Raw genomic sequence first — 25967 nt, 5'->3', positions numbered from 1 at the left:
ATCGTGACATTTTTACGAGTTGCTTAATGCAAATAAAAATGTTTCAGCTAACCCAAACTCACTCCACCAAAAGACAGAATGTCTGTGTCCAACTCGCCGAGTCAACAACTCGCACGAAGAGGTGATAATTGCGTATGAAGAAGTTTAGTGCCAGCATGCCATCATTATCAAGAAATGGCAGAGTGGAACGATTCGACCGTCGTATTGAGAACTATGAAAGTATTTCTGTCTAACTGTATAATCGGAAGCACATCTCCTTTACCTGTCAGATACCCCTTTTAAAATACGTTTCTCCTCGGCCCATGTAACAGATAAAAGGAAACTGGATTGATCGCGTAATATTTCAAAGAAAGCAAGTATATTTAGTATTTTGATCGTAAAGTGTAGACGTAAGTCAGTGACAAGGAGATATCGGAATTCTTAAATAAAGATTTACGAACATATTTTTACAAAATCAAGCTACTCCATTCCCCGTGCCTTTTTTATAGATGCGTTTTCCCAGCAACTCAGCATTAATTTCAGCAAACGACTTATTTTTAGTTTCCGGCACTTTCATGGCCGTAAAGAAGATGGTCGCAACGGCTAGAGCAAGAAAGGGAACGAAAGTGTATCCACCGATGTATGCCTGCAAATAAAATTGGACCCTTAGCAACCTATGTCTAAATCAGCGGTTTTTAACCTTGCCTCCAGCGCCCCCTAAGGGGCGCTGGCGATGTATAAGGGGGCGGAAACGCGGACGGGGCGATATGGCGGGCGCTAGGATCAGGGGGCGATATGGGGGCGCTGAAGAAAAATGGCTTCGCAGTAGATGATGTAGCAGTATTATGTACCCTTAATGAGTATTCAGAGCAGATTAACATTTCCACAAAACATGTCAAATCCTGAAATTTTTGGTCGCGCTGTTTTCGAGATGTGCTTTCATAAATGTAGTGGGTTATTATAATTCATGTAAAATGAATTGCGCGTACTTTTAGATCGATAATTTCCCGTTAAAACTCTGCCGTCATACTTGCTAGGGTCATTTTCAACAAAATGTCTGGAACTAGGTATTATATCCTGCAGCGCATAGCGTGTGGAAATCGAAGAAGGAGGCACTGTATATCACTTTTGAGAATGAGAGCCCCTAGTACATAAAATATGTTTTGAAGCTTTGTGCACGGACTGACTATTAAATATACTTGTATTTGAGCGAGCTACAAAATTAAATCTTTGTAATATATCTTCCAGGATGATATTATCTAGTGTTGTGGTCCACAACCTCACATGCCCGTTATATAATATGAGTTGCTTTGTTTGGAATAAAATCATGTTAAAATTAATAACTGGGTACAGTACCGAATTCAATGTGAGCAGATATATGCATCCCATTCCAGTTGACGAACTTAGTCACACAAAGCACTAAAACAAAATCCAATACCATTAATTTCCCCGTATTGCCAATTGCAGATGTGAATTCGGGATGGTTCGAACCACAGTGCATGGGACCGTACCCGGTTGTTGTTATAACAACCTTGATTTGACCCTGAATACATCACATACAATTATTATATGGTTTATTATAGTCTAGTGGTCCTCGAGCGCGTTTAAAGCGCGAAATATCTCCAATACTAAAGTCCCGAAAAGACCAACTGGACTTTGATCTCTTACCAGGACCAAAACTGCTGCAACCCAAACCCCCAATCCGGGGGGGGGTGGGTTGAGCTCGAAGGGTGCCCTAAATTATTTCGGTGAATTAACATAAATTGCGCGTAATGTTTTGACGTCTTCCCACGAAAAAATACGTGTAATTTCGGCGTCAGCTATTACCACGTCACAATGCACGAATACATATGAAGTTCCGGTCAATATGGGACTCCGAGAAGTGTGCCAAAAGATCGTCAGCGAAAAAGAAAGCTTAGCTGAAGAGGATTGCCCCTATGATGACCGTAAACATCCATGTATATAAGTCTAATTGTTCATATGTGCTTAAATCGCTCGTGCCGAATTATATTGCCGTAGCAATCTGCACCCCGCAGGACAAATAACATCCATCAGATGAAAATTACTAGCCAGTGAAGAAATACCAATTTTGAATCGTGTGCTCACTTTAGTTTAATACGTTTATGCGTTTCAATATCTTTCGACTATATAGCGGACAAGAAGTAACAAAATAACAACATTGTAACGAAGTAATTGTATCAACGGGCACGCTCGAATATGATAAATTATTATTACGTGACTTTAATTTTCCAAGACAACAGCTCACTTAGCGCTACTGGTAAATCTGATTACGTGGACTGAGAGGATAAAAAGTTTATAGCGACATATATATGCAATTACCACGTATTCATTCATGCATTATTGAAAATTTCGCCGCCTAAATAGGACGACCAGGTCACACACACTTTGCTGACCATCGAAATCACGCGACGGGGTTCTTGGGTTTATCACGCTATGGGTGCACAATACAATCGTTTTAGGGGGCAGACGAAGTGCTGTTACGGCCTCCCTCTTACTCATTGTCTTTATTACAGTCCTTACAATATGGGGAAAAAAGGTTAAGAACCACTGGTCTAAATGATGACATCAGGGTTACTATAGGTCATAAGGTCATAAGATCCGGCAACACGAGGCTCCCTGTTGCTTTATAAAATGTCAATAACTAACACTCTAAAATATTAGCTGAAGTCTGGGTAACATTAATATGAACTGTCTTCGAATCAGACATGGGGTAATCGCGATTAGTAATCGTAATCGATTACGACGATTACAGCATTTTCAAGTAATCGTAATCGCAATCGATTACATTCGAGAAAATTCCAAAGTAATCGTAATCGTATTTGACTACTTCCCTTATTTAATCGATTTCTTTGTGAAAGAGCGATTATTTTATACTTCTACAATACTATGACATAAACTGAACTTTCGTGAACAAGGAAGAGGTATTATACCAGTTAGTGATAGCACAAACGTCAGATTTTCAAACGCCACTGCTCATCATTACGTCAGAAGTGGCCTATTAGCTTTGTCTGTCATTGCGTAAGAAGTATCCAGCCAGTTATCCACACATAGTAAATAGATATTCGATGTAAATTAGTGTGATTCTAACTCTAAGAACACTCACCGTGCTGTCTATCAGGTTATCAATATATTCCAGACGCCACTACCTCGCATTAGGATAATTAATCACCACTCTGCCTAGTTTAAAATAGTAACTTTTGTATTGATGTTTGGTTTTGCTTAGTTCAACGCAGTTTGACCGTTGCTGCTTGGCGAGCAGTAGGCCTATGTAGTACGAACGTATATCTGACAAAGGTTTGAAATTTTGTAGCCTACTCGTCAAATAAAACATTACGGTTTCCATGACGAAGCATTAAAAATCGACAGCTGCTGATATATATCATAACCGAGCCGTTTCTCGTAATGGCCGCTTGCATCACATTATTGGTATTAAGTTGAAGGCAGAATTTTATGTTAACTTTCGCTTATTCTCATATGAATCTGCTTGAAACGGGCGCCAATCGTTATTTCACAATTCTTTACTCAACATTTGAACCTGCCGCCATAGCCATCGGCTTATATACAATGTTAGCGGGGCTTGTAGCTAGATCCAGGACAAAAACAGCAAATCGTCCCCAACTCCAGACGTTGGTCTTGGGCCCCCATAGGGTAGTTAATTTTCAAGTTGAAGATTTAATTTCGTCAATAATATTGGTATTTGCATTATATTACTATTCATTTTTAATCCTCTCTCAGCCCCCGATAGTCAGATTTACCTGAAGAGCTGGGAGCACGTAATTCATAATTATAACATCTGGTATCTTGTAATAACTACTTTAGGGTATGTGGTTAATTCGTGACCTCCGGTCTGTTATAAAATCAAAAGAATTTGTTGTGGCCAAAACGTAGCAGACTAAAAGAAATACTTGCGTGAGACGCACACGCAAATTGCCATGTCTTTAATGCTCTGTGGGTGCCCGGGTGGCATTTGCATTGTGGACTCAGATTGGAAGGACCGGACTATTAGTCTCGCCCACCCATAGCGGCTATTGACAATGGACACATACCCCAAGTTTCGGCCAATGTCTTTCATTAGTATCACACTTCGTGGATTCGCATGATGGCCGAAACTGCATATGTGTTTTGGTGTGTTTGTTTGTTTTGTGGTATTCATGGTGTTTCTCAACTACTATGGTCATTTACACCAGGTCGATATTTTTCTTTATGTTCCGTAACTGCCGACTTATAGCACGGTCCACCTCTATAGGCTTTTAGTAAGACACTGCTTGCGGATGAGGTGGCGAGGAGGGGCCTAGGTATCGGAATTGTGAAGTCGACCTCGTTCGGACTCGAACCCGCACCCATTGGTGTTGCAGCCGCGGACTGTCTTTTGGTGTGCCGTGGCGCGGTATTGACGGGCACCTAAATGCCTGTTACTATAAATTATGCATGTTTTTTCGAGGAGGAGACGTGGGCTATGTATTTCAAAATCAATCTATCTGGAGACATTTAAATCGCGATGCTCGTAGACAAATTTCAAGTTCATGAAATCTCTCGAAAATAGTCTATAATTTGTGTTGGTTTACGAAATACGTTTGAATCCCCTTCGAGCTCCATCCCCACCCTATTAGCAAATTTGGGGTTCGGCAGTTGTGGACCTGGCAAGAATGCAAATCGTTGGGTGCGATAAATCGTCCAATATAAAATGGGCAATGGGTACTTTATGACGTGACAAGCAAATGTGGCATCTTTTTTTAAAGGAAGTTGTTCTCATTAGGTCTTTTCAGCGCAATCCATATATTGTCTTACAATATAACTTCTAAGATGAAAAATAAATGTAATCGTGAGTAATCGTGATTACTTTTCCAATGTAATCGTAATCCTAATCGACTACTTCCTGATCTTGCTGTAATCGTAATCGCGTCATTCAGAAGTAATCGTAATCGCAATCGATTACATTCACGAAGTAATCACCCCATGTCTGCTTTGAATATCATTTCCTTGATTCGGTCCCGATTCATGTATGCCCTGTGTAGGGTTGCATTTAAAACAAACGGTGTGTGTTTTAAAACAATTTGTTTAAAACATGTTTTAAACAGTGTTTTAAACAAATGACTTTTAAAAAAATGTTTTTTTCTAACCTTGTATAATTATGCCATAATTGTGTAAATACTTTTGAAAAACATGTAGTATGAGCCTAAGCCTATAACGTACGATTCGCACCCAATGTAGTTGACGTATACGATATGGAGTGGCTGGCACCCTAAAAATAGTCTTTGGTTCGACAGTTATAGAAAGTAGATATAGATAATAATTGGTACGGAATAGGTGTTCTGATTGTGATAATGATGAGTTGATGACCGCTGACCGTACAAATGACTTATAACGATGCAGTTCTGGTTAAGGATATTTTTGATCTGTTTATGACAGTCGACGGACGCTCTTTTCGTCGAATGAGCCATATTTACTCTATATTTTCATTTGTCAATGTTAATCAACTGTGGCGTCACAATGAAAGTTCCATGACGTCATTTCTAGAAAGAAACATGTTTTAAAGGAGAGCCATGTTTTAAACAAGTTTGTTTTAAATGCAACCCTACCCCCCGTGTATTGACAAGTTAACCGATCCCAAGTATAAAATGAACTATTGGTTGTTACATACCAGCATGTAAGGTGTAATGACGACACATAGGGTAAACGATACCCAAATGACAACGGAGGATACCACCATTCCGGCAGAGCGGGACGATTGGTCGAATAGTTCCGGAATCACTACGTGCGTGACGATCCCACTTCCCAAGCCGAATCCGCAGAAAAACCCTGATAAATAACGCATGCGTCTGAGCTATTGTTAAAAATAAAACACGAGAAGATAGCGACTCTTTTCCCATTCAAGTCGTTTGCGTCAATTCCACGTAGGCCTACATATTATGAATCACGCATGAATATTATGCTATGAATGCTAGAATGATACAAACAGGCAAGTGCTCTTCGACAAATGAGCGGCACGGCGAAATATAGGCTAATTGCAAGTTCATATATATTTATATCTTCACACACAGCACGTAGCGCTGGCCCTGTTTCATTCGCATATTAAATTACAAGCTTCAGCGTGTAGTTTTATAGTTGCTCTGCTTTGAAAAGAAATTTACTTTCTACTAAAGCGTTTGTGGTTTACACTGTGTTTGCATAGTCCTAATTAATCAGTGCAATACATATTGTTCGACGGTATCGGGTGACAAGCATTGGTCGGAAAGAAAATTACTACTCATCCAATCTTCTGTAAGTGGTATAGTTGATTCGACAATGGCGCGACCACAAGCGCATGGATTGCTCTTTTTCCACTGCTAAGCATGATAATTTGTCGACAGTCATGTTTAGCGAGGTCACCTCCAACTAGACGTCTTAATTGTTTCAGTTAGCACTGTTAAGGCACTGCGATGTATTATTGGGGAAATTCGAATAGCAATTAAGTATAGACAACGGTGGTGGTGCGACAAATGTACAGTACACAGTATTTCTACCTAAGAGGAAGAGTCACTGGCCAAATTTGAGAACACGCCATTCAGTGTGATGGTTGCATTTAAAATAAATGGTTGTTTAAAACACTTTTTTAAACAAAGGCCTTATTAAAAAACTGTTTTTTTCTAAGTTGTATAATTATGCCATAATTGTGTAAATACTTTCCAATAACATGTTGTAGGAGCCTACGAACAACGATTACCACCCGATACAGCCGACGTATACGACATGGGATGGTTGGAACCCTCGAAATAGTCGGTTCAACAGCTGTATACGTAGATATAGATCATTGGTACGAAATGAATGATCTGATGATGATGACCAACCGTAAAATTGCTGCATGACGATGTAGTCCAGGTTAAAGATATTTTTGGTCCGTACCTAACAGAGGTTGGAAGCCTATTTCGTCAAATGAGCTATATTTACCCTATATATTCAATTGTGAATATCAATACACTATGACGTCACAATTGAATATGTGCGACGTCATGGCTTAGAATAAAAATAATGAAAAACATCTTTTAAAGAAGGGTCTTGTTTTAAACATGTTTGTTTTAAATTGATTTTTTTTAACACAACCCTAAGTGTGATGCTTTGTTTGGAAAAACAGGTATACTGCAGTAATGTAAGTCTATTCATAACTTTCTTGTACGTCAGCAATGTATACTGACAACAGCAAAATTCATCTCTGTTGTATACCCATATTCTGCAATTCACCATGAAATATTAATGAAAGTTTTCGTGAATTGGTGGCAAAAGCATCAATCACAATAATGAGTAGGCTATATGATCTTGGTGGTACGCGGGTACCGTCATATTCCAGAGCACGGCATTTCATATCGACAGTCTATATACGATCTAACACATAACTAGTCATCATCCAAACTTATTATATTACTCAGATTAAGCTAGTGTTACCATATTTTTGTAATCCGAATTCCGGGCGCTCGTTATCACTAGCGGATTTCAAAATGAGGTTTGAGGACATTTTGGATCAATATGACGTCACACCAGCAAATCTTTGCTTATCGATTAGAGGTAAGTGGTAAGTGGTTGTGTGTTGTGGGTTGTAACCATAGGGTCGAAGCCATATTTTTCAGCCTCCTCCCGCCGAAATAAACACTGATCTTGAGCTTACTACATGGCTTACTATATGCATGTGGTTTCTATGCATCTGGTCGTTAAATGATTTGAATGAATTATGCCAATAATATTGGTTCTTACATATATTACTAAATAATTTCATGCTCTCTCCGCCCACATGATCAGAGTTAGCGGTGGAGCAGGTGGAGGATGATGACTTCGAAAATGCAAGGAGCGTAATTGTACATGTACATCGTTAAGTCATGTCCAAACAGCCTAAACCGACTCTATGAAATTACCGTTATCTTGTAATTGCGATAACAATTAGACTCGTTTCGGTAACTCAATGTCATTTTTATTTATTTTTGATCGCAGTTTTGCGAGGGTGGTAGTCCCCGTATCAAAACCTATATACATGATACTAAATCGCGAAGAAAATGTTCATGTGGCATAAATCGGCGCAAAAATAATATTGTTTATGTTGATTTAGGAAAAATTATGAGCTCACTTCAAAATTCCGGACATTTAGGCATATTTTAAAAATTCCTCCCGGACGCAGTTTTAAAGGGGCACTGCACTCTAAAAGTGATGTGGTCTCGAATCGAAGGGCAAAACGAAAGAAAAATTTTGGCCGCAGCCGTTTTCTTCGGAACGCCACCGTAATGGAGCTGTAATGTATTGAAATTTCCAGAGTTGCAGCACGCTCCGGCAGTCACGCAGAGATCGAACTTTATATAGTTGTCAGCCGATGTTATGAAGGAACTACAATACACTAGGCCCGATTTTGACATAAATCTCCTGACTGGACATCTTCCGTTGAACGCGGTATCCAAACCACCTTGGCGTGTACGACATATTTCCTTCATAACATCGGCTGACAACTATATAAAGTTCGATCTCTGCGTGACTGCTGGAGCGTGCTGCAACTCTGGAAATTTCAATACATTACAGCTCCATTACGGTGGCGTTCTGAAGAGAACGGCTGCGGCCAAAATTTTTCTTTCGTTTTGCCCTTCAATTTGAGACCACATCATTTTTAAAGTGCAGTGCCCCTTTAACAATGAAACTCCGGACATGTCCGCGAAATTCCCGACGTATGGCAACCCTGGCATTAGGCTACCTAGAGATCCGACATAAAAAGACACTGCCAAAGATAGTCCTAATTTGATCAGGCACCTTTTTCGGACAGAATAGTTTCTACTATTCTGGTATAGTTGTCTGGTATAAGATAATTTCAAAGTATGAAATTCAGCTATGAGCAACAAACCTAATGAGGACACTACCGTCAGATACGGTAAAACCGGAGACAAATGTTGTAGCTGGATGAAGATGGTTATCAAAACCAAGCTCACAGCCTCAATAGTGTAACCTGAACACAGCATGATCTTTCTTCCGTATCTTTCGGTCATGAAAACCTGGAAAGTAAAACAAAACTTAAATATATGGCTGTTGTTGTCGGTGCTGCTTTGGTATCCATCGCGTTTCGACTCTTATGGTCATTGATCATTGGTCATTTACACCACGCCTACATTCCTTGCTATGATTCTAGATCTTCCGACTAGTAGTAAAGCCCACTTTCGTTATAGGCTTTTTGTAAGACACAGGTTACGCGGATCGATAGACGAGGGGTAGATGGGATGCTGTTTCAAATATGAATAATGACTACATAGCTGGGTGCAATGATTCGAGTACGAAAATTGCACTTCCGGTTTTATTTTACACCCTGGAAGGCTGTAAACTTCTATTGGTCATGACGAGGGCGGTTTTTTTTTACCTAAAAAAAAGTAAATTTTGACCTAAAAAATCAAAATTTTGACTAATTTTGACTAAATTTTGACCTAAGATATGCAAATTAGGTGTTTTCCCACATAATGTTAAAATTGTACCACTTATCTTCATTTCTGGTTGGAGCTGACTGTCCTAACGAAGTAGTTTGGCCTGAAAAAAACGTTTTTGGCTTAGAAACAGGCAACTTTTTACATGAAGAAATAAACAATATTTTAACGAAATCTGGCCCTATGAAGAATTCCAGTGGTTACAATATGTATTATGGTAGAAATAATTAGAATATATTTTATAGTACAACGAAAGATACTTTCCTACATTCCTGGGAAGAAAGTGCACGGACTGCACATCCTTACTAAGAAGCTTGCCAAGAACGTTCAACAGCAGCAGTTGTTGGCTGACAACACTCAACTTGTGCGTACACTGCTGGTGCTGGTGACTCACCGTGTTGCTTCATTCTGACAATGTTGTCTACATCACAATTTTTCATCATGCGCTTCTTAATATGAGAATGATGCATCGCACAAGAAAACCTTCTTCAGTTGGGATATTGCGGTACGTTGACCATAACACCATGCCTACCTATTATTTGTTTTATTCGACCGTTTATGATTCACAATGAGCAGACGATTAGCCGTTTACAACAGTAGGCCTATAAAATAGGCCAGTGGTTCTCAACCTTTTTCGCCTCGCGGACCGGTGAAATTTCAAAAAATGTCTGGCGGACCGGTGAGCTGTCAAAATTGAAATGAAGCCAAAATGTAAAGTATGCAACCGTTTTTGGCAATTATATGATGCTAGAGAGGGACATTTGGAGGGTTTTGATCGTATTCAATAATATTCATGATGGCATCCATGTGATTTTATGGTAGTAAGTCTGCCAAGTCGAGGTAAAATTGCCTTGTCCAGATAAACGTGCTACCGCTGAGAGTCGTTTACAGTCTTTCGCGCCAAAGGCCGTGGGTTTAAACGGCCACGCCAACTCAATACCGACCGACAATATCAAGACAAGAGAAGAACCGTATCGGAGTCGAACCAAGCACCTTGTAGTGCTACCTGGCTCATTGCCCACTGCCACCAGACGCAGTCTACTCCGGCAACTGCGAATACAGTGCGTGCCGCAATAAAACACATTACAGCAGCTATACCGGCCATCCGCAAATCCGGGCCGAAAAAGCACTTCGTCAGCCCACCCCCAAAACGTTGATCTTGGGGCCCCCACAGGGCGATAAGCCAAACTTCCGGGGGCTTCGCCCCAATACCCTACATTTGGGTGGATGTTTTCACCTGTACTTGTGATCACATCCATTCTACTCACCGTAAGCAGAGAGTTTACGTAGCTTATCGCGACAATGGCGACAATTTTCGATCATTCACGACTGAAGCGCTTTTCTCGCGATCGAATTTTAGGCCCAAATTTTGGAGTCCCATATGTTAACCTAAACTTCATTATGTGTGGATACGTCGTGGTGCGGCAATGGCTGACGCCGAAATGCCTATAAATCATGCGTATTTCTCGGAGAAGGGCACCTAATAAGCAAGACATTTAGGGACACTAAATCGTGCAAAGCCCGAAAAGAAATTGAAAAATGTTGGAAAAAGTTTCAAATAAAACGCTATGATTTATATTAATTTGCGAAATAATTTTGGGCCCTTTTCAACCTCGGCCACTCTCCAATTGGGCGGTATGGGGTGCCCCAGTTACGGTCCTGCACAAAATATATGAATCGAAAACCAATGATCAAACTGCGCTGCTTAGCGATGAGTGAGCTCGTATCTGTTCTGTATTTATTGCTCGCATATCGTCAAATGAAACGTCTTGTACTTTAAGTCAAATCGAACATGTTTCTAGCCCTAATGTTACCTCACGAAGTTTTGAATCAGTTTAAAATTAGATGTTTTATTTATTTCATCCAAGGACAAGCCTGCAACATTGCATCTTGAAATTAAAGTATAAAATTGTAATATTCCTCGCGGACCGGCAGGAATGTCGTCGCGGACCGGCACCGGTCCGCGGACCGGCAGTTGAGAACCACTGAAATAGGCTAAAAGCGGTAAAATATTACATTATAAGTTCACCAATAGTGCAAAATCTACGATACAAACAAAATGCAGACTTCAAAAAGTTTTTGACTTTATGAAAAAATTTGACAAATTTTGACCTAACGCTACAATTTTGACAAAATTTTGACAAATTTTGACATGTCAACAAAAACCGCCCTAGTCATGACAAACATGTTGTACGAAGCTGTGCGCTTTTGTGGAATTGACATTTCTGTGACGTCGTGATGGACCCACAGCATTGTCGCATATAGTACAAAGAAATAAGTAGAGTTGAAAAATATCAAATAATCTTTAATGCGATATAGAACTGGCAACATATTCTTTGTGATAGCATAAAAGTACATATACCATCATACTTACACAAGCGAGGTTGATGAATATAACGGTGCCCGAGACTCCCACCGCGGTATAAGGTACCACACCATCAGGTATCCCAGCTTCGACAAAGGCGTCGTTCATGTAGAATATAATTCCGTTCACTCCTGTCATCTGCTGGGCTGCGGCCAACACCAATGATGCGATAACAGCTGGATATAAACTCTTGCGACTTAGAAGCTGTGTAGGATTGACAGACAGTAAAGTTCGTGACACCGAGTGTCTTTTTTGTATTAGGCCAATAGATATACCTGCCTAACAGTTAACCGAACGGTCGATTTTGAGTTTACTTTCTCTTCGGCCATATCCTGTATGATTGGAGATACATTGAATATTCCGTTCATACTACGCAGCACATCAATGGCTCCTTCCGTATCGCCATTTTCCATGAACAATTCCCTGTTATTTTGTTAATTATTATTACTTTTCGCTTCAAGGATTTGGTATAGTTAAAGTTGTAAACTTAATTTGCTGACTTTCCGGCAAATTTTGTCGCAGTTTTGATATGCGAAGGCCTTCTAACCATGTTTATAAGACCAAATACGCAGAATTTTATGTAGATCTATAGATAATGTGCTGCCAAGCAGTAAAATGGTAGGGTGAAACTCGGCATAACAGCTAATAACAATAGAGTGGTGATGCTGAGACCAGGGTAAGTTATATGTAAACGTGATCTTACTGATCAGTCGAATTATCCATAGTAATCTCGAAATTCATACTGATCACACGCTTTGTCAATATATTTTTGATTGGTCGCAATCGCAACGCCAGAAAAGATCTTGAAGGATTTTACTTAGTCCGTGGGTGGAGACGTGGGTCAAATTCATAATATTACAGGCTCGATATATTTTGCATTTTGAACTTCAATAAAAAGGATTTCAATACCGGATAATGTCAGATCATCCGAAACCATCCCAAGAACAGCGATTTCTGTTTTTCACTGAGGTATTTCGGAGTTGACACATAGTAGGCTACCATATCTTGGAATCGGGAAAGGAGGACACTTTTATGGAAACATAAAAGTTTAAGAAAACAGCCGATTTTGCAATAATTACTGGAAACCTTGTTGTGTTGACTAAAAAACGGGCATTTTTCAGATATGACTCCCGCATAACCCGTCGTCTACCTTTTAGGTCAACATTTAACGTCTTTCGTGGTCTTTTCGGCATTTCAGGCCAAAAAGACGGACAAATTGTCAAAAAACTAGGAGGGCATTTGGGCGAAGAGGTGAAATTTTTTCAGAGAGGATGACAAAACCTCCCCCCAGAGGAGGTACGGCAACCCTACATATAGCCTACATAGCCTTTAAAGTTTGGAAAAATTACCAATCTCTTCCTTACCACCATTCAGATATCTCGTGAGCTGAAATGGCGCTAAAATCAGTTGGGTCGCTTCGTGCATGACTACTGAACACACACGGGGGCTTTGTAAAGGCTACCCTGCGAAAAAAACCTCAATCGCCGTGTTTAGGAAGCTTAACACGATGTCTCACTCAGCAAAATCACGCTGCAAAATATTTTAGCGCTCGCCCGGAATATTTATACGGTACGGTACCTGATAGCCCGCCCACAACCAAAAATATTAGAACTGTGACATCGGGCACTCTAGGCCGAGGTGGATGTTAGAGTAAAGGATCGCTACTGATGCGTGTCGTTCTACATCCTCCTATCTGTTCAAGACATCGCATTGTGTCTTATCGCATTGTACATTGTGTGTGACTTGTTCAGATAAAAATATAACCCAACCATGTTATGTTATGTTATGTTATTGTCACTGAAAGCGTGCACTCTAATGTCCACATTATCCGCGTTGAAATCGAATTTAACGCCCCCCGGCTCACACCATTCATGAGAAAATTTGAACATACCATTTCTTTTAACATACCTTGGACTTTCCGGAAGTAATTTGTAGAAGATAACAAAGAAAAGCGATGGTAATCCAGTCAACGCGAACAGAACGGGCCATAGCGCGTCAGTACTCAGCACCTGAAGAACAATGAATGTAACTATATAATTAATGACTTTCTAATAACGTATGTAATGATTAGTGTTGCATTTAGCAGTACTTATGAACTTTTGGCAATTTGTGTAGGCTATATATATTTCGAATTGCCATACACTTGAAAATTATCAGAACGCCGAAATGATATGTATTGTATATACATGAATTTCATTGCGCTGTCAGACAATGCTGCCGGTTCAGTACTACCTCGCATAAATATCGCCTCTATACTTGCGTGCCTAACTTTTGGTCACATGTTTGGACGCTATGATACGACCTATCGAGGGTTCAAGCACTCGCATCGTTGTGCTCAACCCTAAATCAAAACGTTACCCGATCCCGGCATCGACTGCGAAGCCCTTGATTCTCGAATGCGCAATTTTCATAGCCTCTGCGATCATTCAACCATGCAAGTGCATACCAATTAGGTAAAACCATGGACATTCAATAACTACCCAGCGCAGTGCTCAAGTGCTCATGCAGGGGTTGGGAACATTTTTCGTCCGAATAGCCATATTCGCCCTATATTTTCCATTGTAACTTCCAATGAGCCATACATGTCAATAATCTGTTACGCCACAATTGAAATTTCGCGACGTCACGGAAGCACTAAATCGAAGTCACTACATGCGATTCGCTGTGCGTGTGTGTCGTATTTTCTCTGTGAAAACAGAGGTGGTCAAAGTAGTCAAGAAAGCTACTGAAGTAGAAGTAGAAGTAGAGACGAAAAATTCTACTCAAGTACAAGTACTTTTCTCATAAGCAACCTGAAACTACTTGAAGTAGAAGTAGAATTGGCAGACTTTAAATGTACTCAAGTAAGTAAGTGGTTGTGAAAACGATCGTAATTCGTTCGCATGGACTGTCAAAAGTTGCAAATGGTGCTGGTAAAGAGCTTGATTCATATTGATGCATCCCAGTGTCAATTTTTGACAGACTAAGCAGTCGTCCACATCATGGGATGTAAATCATATTATTGATATGGAAATTCGATACTAATCCTTTGTTTACTCGAACACCCGGTTTTAGAGAATATCATAGCATGGCGCCCTCCCCCACAAAATAAGGCCCTTAATTCAGTCGCAGGGCAATACGAAGAAGCTGGGTCGGATACGGCTTTAATACATTCCGAGATTGGTATACGGCAGTGGTTCTCAGCCTTTTTGTCTTCGCGGACCCTCTTTGGACGGTCAAGGACCCCCGCGGACCCCCAAGTTTTTGTTCAAATTTAGCTCAATGATCGTGCAACCGTTATCTGTGTTTTGCGAATATTAACTGTATGCTAGTGACAAACAGTAATAAAATGATTATTCTTCAAAATAACTAAATAAATATGTATCACACTATTTATGTGGAAATCGGGTAGACGGTAGCGAATTCCGAAGCTGCATTTCTTGAAATACGTGGTGGTCGTATCTTGAAAACCCGCGCCTTCGATTTGATATGAGCGAGTGCCGAAAATTTATTTCCACAAAGATAGGCGGTGTCGACTGATATAAGAACAGGCAACGCTTCTGACGACCCCTTTGGGTATGATCACAGCATATATGCCGCCAAAATCGGGACACGTATTTTTATGGAACATATAACGTTGATTCTAGTCATTTCTATCTAGCAGGTCATCTCGAAGTTGTTATAGAATAGTGGTTATTCTTATCACAGGAAAAATGGACTTTTACAAACATTTGAAGTCACTCTGATTAACCTCTCTATTCCTACTTTTTTATTTTTTCCACAAACCCCAACAAAACATTTATAAACAGCAATATGTTTGTATCAGTATAGCAGAGATGAGCGGATTTGAAATTTCTATGTTCTAATCCAATCCAAATCCGAACCTTCAAATCCAAATCCAAATCCTCATCCATAACTTTTTCATATTCAAGTCCATGTCCAATCCTAATCCGATTCCAACTGGAAATTCAGAAAAAATACCAATTTATGCAATGGAGGGATTCGAAAATTTTCTTTCACAACCAACGATTCACTTGATTCAAGATAACTTAGTAACCATAAGTACATTAATAACTGATCTGAATAAAGTTTGTCGCCAATCGCCACACGACATTTCAATCTCCCAGAAAATAGGTAAATCCAATCCAAATCCTAATCCGTTCAGAAAAATATGTCTAATCCAAATCCAATCCAAATCCGAGAAAATTTCACAAATCCTGTTTTTTCAAAACCTAATCCTAATCCATGCTCATCTCTGCAGTATAGGCCAGGGGTTCTCAAAGGGTGGGCCATGGCCTACTGGTGGCCACAGAGCATTTTCAGGTGGGCCACAAAGCTATTTAGAAAATATTAGAATTCATGTAAGTTTAGTTATATTTGTTATGTTAAATGCTAGAAATATATTCATAAACTTTTCATCCGACTCTGATGAGACATAGTGGCACGTATGGAGTCAGCATGTACAAGTCGAAAACGGGAGGGACAAACGGCGGCTTTTTCCACTGGCTATGACAACCTACGGCTAACAGCAAATAAAGTAATTTCGAGTATATGATAACTGGACGGTAATGCTGAAGTAACCAAGTATTTCGGCAGGGTCATATGTCGTATGCCGTTGGAAGGGTGTGCAATAAACTCGGAATGAAGTGTAATTGATGTTTAGATTTACTGTACTTCGGCAGGTCGAATTATTGTAAGACAAAAATAGCCATAATTGAAAATTATTAGCAACTTCTGGTGAAGGTATACTGCACCACAGCAACGAATCGTGATCGATTGAGGATTTAGCGGAACTCATTAATCTTTGTAGTCGATTTAAAATGTCCGGCCGGGAAATCATTGAACATATAATGTAAGAGTCACATGAATTGTTTGTATCATTAGATTGAATATCCTGACATCGCTTCTTCAGTTGGTCTGGTACAAGACATACAATGTACATTGTACAGCATGCATGTTAAAAAACTCTTTCTCCACTCCTCTGTAGTACTATTAGCAAACCATTCAATAATGAATTGTTTGAAGCTGGCCCAGAATGATTATATTATTCCTCGCAATAGTGGAACTGAAACCCCAATCACACAGTGGATGTGGGGATTTGATCATTGTGCGAATGGAGCAGCGGACATAATATATAAAGGAGTTTTAGTCTATGATCTACCAGGGCCGTAACTGCTGCACTCTAACCCCCAATTGGGGGATCTCGAAGGGGCCCCAAGATTATTTCTTTGGTAGTTTGTTGGAGGATATATATTCAACTCAAAAGTTTCCGTCGCGCTTCGCGCGATTTCATATCGCTTAAGGTCCAGATTTAAATATCATCAGTAAATCAAGAGAAAAATGCTCATATTTTAGATGAATAGGCACACCGACGCCGTCGATTACCACGTATTGAACAGGATTATGACTCTAAGATAAGAGGTGGGTCACAGCACATTTTCAAACCGTAAAATGGGCCACAGCCAAGAAAGGGTTGAGAACCCCTGGTATAGGCTATTGTTAATTTGGAAAGTAAAATTTGCACAGTAGAATATTTCATCTCATACTGTCATTCTGTTGATGTGAGTCATGAAGCTGTAGCAGTAATGAAGCGAAACTCCCTCTCTATTGAAACATAAAATAAAAATACGGCTATTTTGTTAATTCAGAGGCTTCGCGGACCCCCTGAAAATGCTTCGCAAACCCACGTTTGAGAACCACTGGTATACAGTAATTCAAAATATGGCAGATCGTGAAAATGCCATATAGTGTATACTGTATAGATTCATTTTCGTAAAATATAAGGTATTACTACACTGGCTTTTATACTTCAACATCTTTGTTCTCTGGACAAAAGAACTGAAACTATAATTAGAACTTAACGTATAATACTTGTTATTGAAATAAAAACAAAAATACTACTTTTAAAAAGCGGAACAAATATTTCATGTCTTTTGTCCAGGAAGTTTCAACGGTGGTCTGCTAAAACAGATCAAACGATAAAAAAAAAGTCAAAGTCCACTTTTCCAAATTAGGTCAGAAAAAAATTGTGTTTTTTTTAAGTCGTAAAATTATGCCATATTTGCGTAAATACTTAAAAAAAACATGTTGCATGAGCCTACGGACAATTACCACCCGATATAGCCGACGTATATCGATATGGGATGGTTGGAACCCTCAAAATAGTCGTTTAACAGCAATAGTACTCATATTTCGTCAAAGGAGCTATTTTTACCCTATATTTACAATGGTCAATATTAATCAACCATGACGTCACAATTGAATATTCGTGACATCATGGTTTAAAAAAACAAACATAAAAAACAATAAAAAAACATGTTTTAAATTAGGGCCTTGTTTTAAACATGTTTGTTTTAAATTGATTTTTGTTTTAAATGCAACCCTAGGTAAGGTAATGATTTGGCCTGCTTTACGAGCATAATCAGCTTATCTGAAGCGAAGCGTCTGGTAGCGAGAAGCGAAATCGTGCATAAACGTGAATTTCAGTTTGGCGAACATCGGCCTGTTAGCTCATGCAAGCGCAATGTACCAGATAAGGCCGTAAGTATCGTAATCTCGTAAACAAAGTATCGTAATCGTATCGTAAAATCTAAATATTGATCGAATTCCCAGTTCTTAAAGTACGCGACGGTAACATATAACGTTGCACTATACACGCCTGCATTTAAACGACAGTACTAGAAAGCTTCTTACCAATCAAGAACGTGGATTGGATAGCTATGGTGTTGTTTGTAATTGCGAATGACACTTGAAAGGCAGTTCATTTCTTCCCGTAGATCAAGAAGACGATATGTATTTGAAAACTGCATTGTCATACGGGCGTAATCTTGTCTGCTATATTTTCTTTGATCAATCAACGTATGGTGCAATCCAAGATTTTGCGACGCGTAATGTCGGGTATATAGGATTCGTGACAGGTATTGGTCGCTAGCGCGACAGTAGCTTCAATTTGAGGATTTTTTTTAAAGGGAATCCTATAGGCCCATATCCTGGAACGCCACTATCGTGACCCCTCAAAGACATGCTCATGCTGCCACGAGAATAAAATTAATCTGACCGCTAAGAAAATTGATTGATAAGTCGCTGCAATTTTGACAAATTAGGTATACAAAATTAAGATTTGACGAAGAGCAATATGGCTCGTGATCCATAGGCTCCCGACCCCTGCTCTAGATGGAAATACGCATACATTTGTATTGGGTATTCTCAATTTTTTTACTGCCTTTATTTGGATGTGGGTTGTAGACCTATATATCACCATAGTGGGTTTTGTTTTCGAATATCAACACAAGAAGACACAAAATATGTTGACACACGTACGGTAAAAAAGATTTTTACCGATGGCAATCCAAATGTGTTGGCGCCAAATATCCCGATGCTCATGCCAGTTCCAACCAACGATCCAAATATCCCACGAACGTGCTTTGGGCTTATTTCCGTAATATACATAGGTGAAATCCCTGAATTATATTTAGAAACCATGAATATTCAAACAGCAGATTGATTCGTGGCTGAAATAGAAAGCCAGATCCCCGACCAAAACCTAATTTTCCTCGCCAGGGCAACTTCCGTATTCAATCTTATTTTCTCACAAGTTCGCGGGTGCATTCGTGCCACGCCCACTCACCGTCCCGAATTAGAAGTTGGTGGTCTAACGGCCATGGTCAGAATACGACTTCAACGGAAAAGTCATCAAAGAAGTAGTTATGTAAAGCAACGACATCGCAGTTTTTGTGGCTAAATTGGAGATAAATTACTATAGCAATTGACAGTCTATTCTAGGATTGGTTGGAGTCCCGTCCTTCTATGAATCATATTCCTAACACACTTTAGAAAGCATGTTGACACTTCGACAGCCCCAGAGCGTACATAATTATTAAACTTGCATTCAGTAAGTCTCAAAGACATCTGACAGATTTCGTGTTGTCCAATGATATTTCTGGTCACACAGCTGCCAATAAACTGTCGCTCTGCTTCAACAGCTTCGAGAAACCTTGACCCCATGAGCCCTAATGTCATTTACGCTTGCACCATGCACAACAAGTTAGTTCTGCCGTTGCCGGGGATTAGTATCTTGATACAATCGCTATTAGCCCGTGGCTGGATCAACTACACAGCAGTGAGTTAAGCGAGTCGTAATAATTTCTACACTTATAATAGCGTTATATTGGAACAAAACCTCTAAACAACCATGTTCACATAGCGAATAAGAATATGAGCCAAACGTTCGCATCATCCCTAAAGCTATCCGGTCTTCCGAAGCGGATTTCACAAATATTAAAACCGGACTTACCGGTTCCACCTGCTGCGCTCGTCACTCCGAGACAGAATCTGGCCAATATGATAATCTCGGGGAGTCGGAATACTTTACTCATGGCCAGTAAAAATGACATCATCAGAACCACCACGTGACATAGTAACAGCGATTTCTGTTGAAATATAAGATAAATCATTCTAACGTGTAGTTTATCAGTTTACAATTACATTTCAAGATCACGGATTCGAAGGTTTGGGCCGGATTCCAATCGCTGCCTGATAGGGGAGATGTGGTACCGATGGATCAAAAATTGGAAAATGATCGCTGGCCCCAAAATGTTCAGCCGAAAACAGCAGATCTTTTGCTGGCTCAGCACTTTGATACAAGCTCTACCTATCGCGCACATATACATGAATATCCGTCTTTTGGAAAAAATATTTATGAACGTTTAAAATTTGTTGCTCGAACGTGTCATCGGTCCCCACCCGGTGGGTCCAATGGCACACGACACATATACCCTAAAAAACTCAGATGTGACAACTTTTCTTGCTCAGTATTATAATCTAAGCTAAAGCAAGCCAAAGAAGAATTTTCGGTCGCAACCGTCAAAATATGGATTAAACATTAACTCAAATGTTGTCATAAAATCACGTTTCGATTCAGGCTCGGACTTATAAATTTGAGGGTACATGCATATTGCCAGAAAATCGACAGTGTGACTTCCAAATACCTCGTTATAGCGATAAAACATCATTATGCAATTATTACATAAAGATTTTCTGTACGTAGTCATCTCTCATTTGTTTCGTGATTAGTATGCTTGATTATTTTGCTTGATTTGGCTATTGTATCATCGGTCCCCACCCTACTAATTTTGTACATGAATCGAAAAAAAAATTCCACTCAAGGAAAGTACTGAAAAAATAATAGGTTCCATTATATAGCCTGATACAAGCCCTAGACTTCACAATAAAAATGATTGCTGGTTTATTCGTGTTGAAGGTTACAAAGAAAAACTTATATGTCGATCTAAATTTAGTTTACACCCCGCAAAACAAAAAACATCTGTGAGAGACCCCATAGTTCGCGCACGTCCAATTTTTTTGTATGTGAGGAAAGGTGTTGCCAGCATGCAATTGTAGACAAGTTCACGGAGTGTAATCATGGAATTATCATAGAGAATTTTCAAAGTATTTTCGGTCCCAGTGATCCATCGGTACCACATCTCCCCTACTCCTATGTATCTGATCACAATCCTAGATTTATTCATAATTTGTATTTGGAGATATAAATTCCTATAATTAGATAATAAGGATAACCATTTACACCTTCGGTCTCCAACCGAAATCTCTGGCGAAGAGGATATCCCTAGTATAGTATACATTATGCATTTAATACATTATATTCGGACATAGTATTGGCACGATAACGCGATGTTGGTCCACATTTGTACTTGGAATAGCATTAGCCCGGTTAAAAGCAGTCACCTGTCACTGTTTCCGTATCATCTATAAATCGAATCGCTAGAAGTAAAACATATTACAGTCCTTCGAACCGTGGCTATGCTTTCAAGAGTAAGGTTGGAGCATTTAGCTTTAGCAGGTCAGGTCAAACTACCCTTCTAACGTCACCACACCGCCAACCAATGCAGCGCTATCGCGGATATACAAGCTGAATAGCACACATATACTTGCCAATCTGCCGAAGCGTCCCACGAGGTTACCGATCAGAAGGCTACCAAAAAGTCCCCCAACTGGGAAGATGGAGGATGTAATCACCCAAACCGCATCAACGAATTCCGCCGTAACATTTTCCTGGTAACGTTGCTGCAAAAAGATCACCAAACCTCAATTTCATTATTCGTTGTCTGTTTACTGTAGGCCAGTGGTTCCTAACCGGGGGTCCGCAAAGCATTTTCAGGGGGTCCGCGGAACCTCTAGATTTGAAAAATGATTAATAACCTACTTTGTATTTTTTTAAATTAGGGGAAGCATGAGACAGTTTCGCTTTATAATTGCTAAAACTTCAGGACTCACATCATCAGAATAGTCGTCTGACATAAAATATCCTGCTGTGCAAACTCATTTTAATTGCACAAATTGCCAGTAGCCTACTGAAATTCCTGATTTTTCCCTAATCTTTTCCAGTAAAAGGATTGTAACCTCGCTACGAAATCCATTTTCTCCTGTGATATACATAATCACTATTTCATAGTAACTTCAAGATGAGATGCTATAGCTAGAAATGACTAGTCTGGACGTTTGTTCATTAAACACTATGTTTCCCAATTTTAGTTCCATATATGTTGCGGTGATACCAAAAGGAAGCGTTACGCTATAATATTTGGCCTGCATACGCCAGCACCTATCTTTGTGGAAATATTTTCGGCACTCGTTATTGAAATCGAAGACGGGGATCTTTAAGAGAATAAATACAGCTGCAAAATCCGTTTCGAAATAACAAAAGTCTGCCCAATTTGTACATATAGTACGACATTATTTTCACGAAAAGTCATTTTGTGGCTGTTTCTCACAAGCCTACCGTTAATATTTGCACAAGACAGATGACGGTTGCACGATAATTGGGCTAATTTTGAACGAAAACTTGAGGGCGTCCGCGGGGGTCCGTGAATGTCCAAAATTCGTCCGCAAAGACAAAAAGGTTAAGAACCACTGCTGCATGCCTACAATGAACTACATTTCACTAGAACGTCGTGTATTATCACAGTTTTATATAATATAGCGATAAGACATGGCCTACAGCAGGGGTCGGCAACCTTTTGCTAGTATAACGGACCAAATTTCTAGTGCACAACATTTTGGCGGGCCGGAATTTCTTTTAATACTATATTTATCGCTCACGTCGGTATATTACCCTAAAATGCTGCAATCTCAATCTTACAAATCACAAAAAGAGCAAAACACATGTATTTACACTTCGACAACGCAGGATAAATGTGGCACTTGGCGCAGCTTGCTTCGTGAAAGGTTTTCAACTTCTGGTAACAAGTCAGATGAAGAACGAATCAGACCATATTCTAAATGGGCGTTGGAATACGTGATCTTAGCTTGCTCTTCGTGAATTTCATTGTTGCCATTTCTTTTGCATTGTTGGTCAAGCCGCGATGAAGACCCATTTCAAGAAGTACTCTTTGTCAAAGTCTTTCAGCGATATGCTCTTTGTATGAAATTTGTCATTCAATTCAACTTCAACGCATTTCAAATGGGCGCATTTGAAATTTTCTGGCAATGGTTTTGGCGTCCACATTAAACAGAGTACTGAGTAGTCAGAATTTATTTTGTACAGAACGAATGTCGGAAAAGCGGGTGGAAATTCAGTAATTAAATTTCGTATATCACAGTTACAAATGTATAGTGCTGGTACTAGGTTTACTCTCCTCCAGTATAGGAAAGTGAGCATAATATTCTTTGTACTGTTGACACTCCCAGAGTCGCAATTTTGTTTCGAATGCGTGTCAACATCATGTATTTTGTTGTTTCCCCCTGATGTTGCATAGGCTTACCATACGTCCTCTTTTAAGAGGATTTGTCCTCTTTTTTGAATTTTTTGAAAGTGTCCTCGGAGGACGCCCTTTTGTCCTGTTTTTTGAGATTTTGTCCTCTTTTTTGAAAATTAAGGTCAGATTTAGAGGAAATTGCGAGTGGTATTCCGCAAATTAGCGCAGAAGTGAAGCTCCGGCGGGTATTTTGGAGGGAAAAGCGGTGATTTAAGGTCTGAGCGAAAAGAAGACTTTTTTTTTTTAGTCATCCACCTGGCAATGTGGAGAGAAAAACGTTATTTTGAGCTCTGAGCGAAAGTGATGACCTTTTTTTTTTGATCACGAAGTGGGAAAAATTTACCGGTTTTTGAGAATTCTTCTCCAGTTTTGCATGTCTGAAATTTCTGAAAAAGTGTCCTCTTTTTACATTTCCAAAATATGGTAAGCCTAATGTTGCATATTCAATTTGTTTAGATTTGACGTTAAATATAATACTAAAGCTAGATTAGATACCCATTTTCCATGACAAGATTATGAATCGGCGATGTTTGTATTTTCAAGTAAAGGGTTAGGAAAGGCAGATATGCAAGACATCGCCATATTGATGCTCTGCTTCGAGTAATATCTGAGGTAGGCTAACTGTCGGTGATTCAGTTTGTGAGACAAAATCAGCTTTCACCATTGTGTCCAAAACACCATTTAGGATTGTTGTCTTAGCGTAAAATGTCTTCTGGTGAATTAAGCTAGAGATTAGTAACCTACGGATGCTAGTTATCTATAATGAAACAGGGAAAGTTTTAGATTTTGTCATTGCGTCTGAGTTTATTGTCGCACCCTATCTGAGTGGCAAACCCTTAAAAAAGTAAGGTATACCCTCGGTTCCGCGACACACCCGCTTGATAAGCACTGGTCGAGTCTACTCCACAGACATTCTCCATCTCCTACTTTTAGTACGAGATTGGCTACTAGTCGACCGCCTTCGCACCAGTTTTATGGCGTTACAATAGACTAACACGACGTTGGATACTTTATATCGGAGCAATTCTTTCCAAGCAGTGCTGCACTGCAGATTAGAACTCATTACGAAACGGCGGGCCGTATTCTCGTGGTAACTAGTTATTTCGTCGCGGGCCGGACGATTTCGCTTGGCGGGCCGGATCCGGCCCGCGGGCCGTAGGTTGCCGACCCTTGGCCTACAGCTTCCCATACCATTGGACGTGATTCTGCACAATACTTCAGAACTCAGTATTAAAGCCACTGCCTGTAGACGTAACACTGGCACCCAAGCAACTGGTGTAGAGTACGAATATCAAATACGGCTTCGCGAGGCAGATACAGTCAGACTGTTTTGAATTAGCTTGATGTAACCGCATCCCTCGCCCATTCTAGGCCTAAGCCAGGTAGATTACCAGGTGTAAGCCAGGTGTAGGCCAGGTAGATTACACTTTTGAAAGGATGGCTTAAGCCACGTCACTATAAAATTGTATTCTGTCTCGTCAGACGACAGGGATTTTTAACAGAATGCTATGAATATTTCTTGGGCGTCAATGCATTGTTTAACCGCTGAAATCGCACTTTTTCAAACCCTTTCGATATCGTCGAAGTAAATCTGCTTTCACTTTAAAGAATCATAGTGAGAAGCCCTACCTCGTATTCTGACTTTATGAACTTGGTGAGTGGAACAGACGCAGCATTTACGGAACCGATGGAGAATCCCATGTGCCAAGTCCCTGCGAAAGCCACAAATGTAGCGGTCAACGCGGCTCTCGTTGTGGTCTTGGCTTTTTCTTGCTTCTCTGGATACGATGACCATGATGATTCATCCATATTCATATAGAATTCCTTCTACAAATAATTCGTATTCTATTCCTAACACATTTTATTACAAAATACCGAAGTAGCTGGGAATATGAAAAATGAAAGTGATTCGTCTAAAGTTACACCAAGGATGACGCTTGATGATAGTTTTTATTCGTGCATTATTCTAGTCTCATTTATTTTTCTCCGCGGGCAGGTTTACATGTAAAAATTCTATACTGCCCCATATCGAATAAGCGACAGAAATACTGCATATTATGCACCATTGCTAATTTTTTGCAATTGAATGAATAAATAAAAAGAAGAAATAATAGAATAAGATAGAAAACGTCTCATGTTCCTGTAACTCGCATGCTTGTTGCGTTGATCCGATGTCAATGCCATTGCAAAATCCTACTTCACATTAAAGAGGTGTTGAAACCGGATTTACCAATGGTAGCTGGGAGACGCATTTAGAAGTCAAACTAAAATGTTTTTAATACAGCAATCTTCAAAATGCGCTCACTGGAACTTTCAACGTTATATGGACGGTCATTATTAGGGCTGGGCATAATGATTCGAGTACTCGAATCTGAATCGAGTGTTAATTGTATGATCCAAGTCGAGTAGTAAAAGACGATTTTTCGAGTG

The 25967-nt window shown here is 39.8% G+C and overlaps 2 protein-coding genes across 2 annotated transcripts in view; one reads left to right on the top strand and one right to left on the bottom strand.

Annotated features, from left to right (window-relative positions):
• Positions 1-25967, top strand: part of LOC145453807 (von Willebrand factor A domain-containing protein 3A-like) — a 173765-nt gene that overhangs the window by 98666 nt on the left and 49132 nt on the right. The gene's annotated exons all lie outside the window — the stretch shown is intronic.
• On the bottom strand, positions 328-25442 carry LOC145453418 (solute carrier family 2, facilitated glucose transporter member 5-like). The gene is made up of 10 exons (XM_080331393.1): positions 25167-25442; positions 21715-21846; positions 20057-20192; positions 19102-19223; positions 13693-13793; positions 12060-12207; positions 11794-11988; positions 8852-8999; positions 5642-5799; positions 328-625 (listed from the first exon to the last, which is right to left on the bottom strand). The coding sequence occupies exons 1-10, from the start codon at positions 25350-25352 to the stop codon at positions 455-457; spliced, it is 1497 nt and encodes a 498-aa protein (XP_080187519.1). The 5' UTR covers positions 25353-25442; the 3' UTR covers positions 328-454.

The sequence above is a fragment of the Botryllus schlosseri genome, chromosome 13, assembly GCF_051294905.1.
Source record: "Botryllus schlosseri isolate E-star chromosome 13, Bs_hap1, whole genome shotgun sequence".
Taxonomy (NCBI): Eukaryota; Metazoa; Chordata; class Ascidiacea; order Stolidobranchia; family Styelidae; genus Botryllus; species Botryllus schlosseri.
Note: the sequence above shows the minus strand (reverse complement) of the source record. Positions and strands in the feature narration are given on the sequence as shown.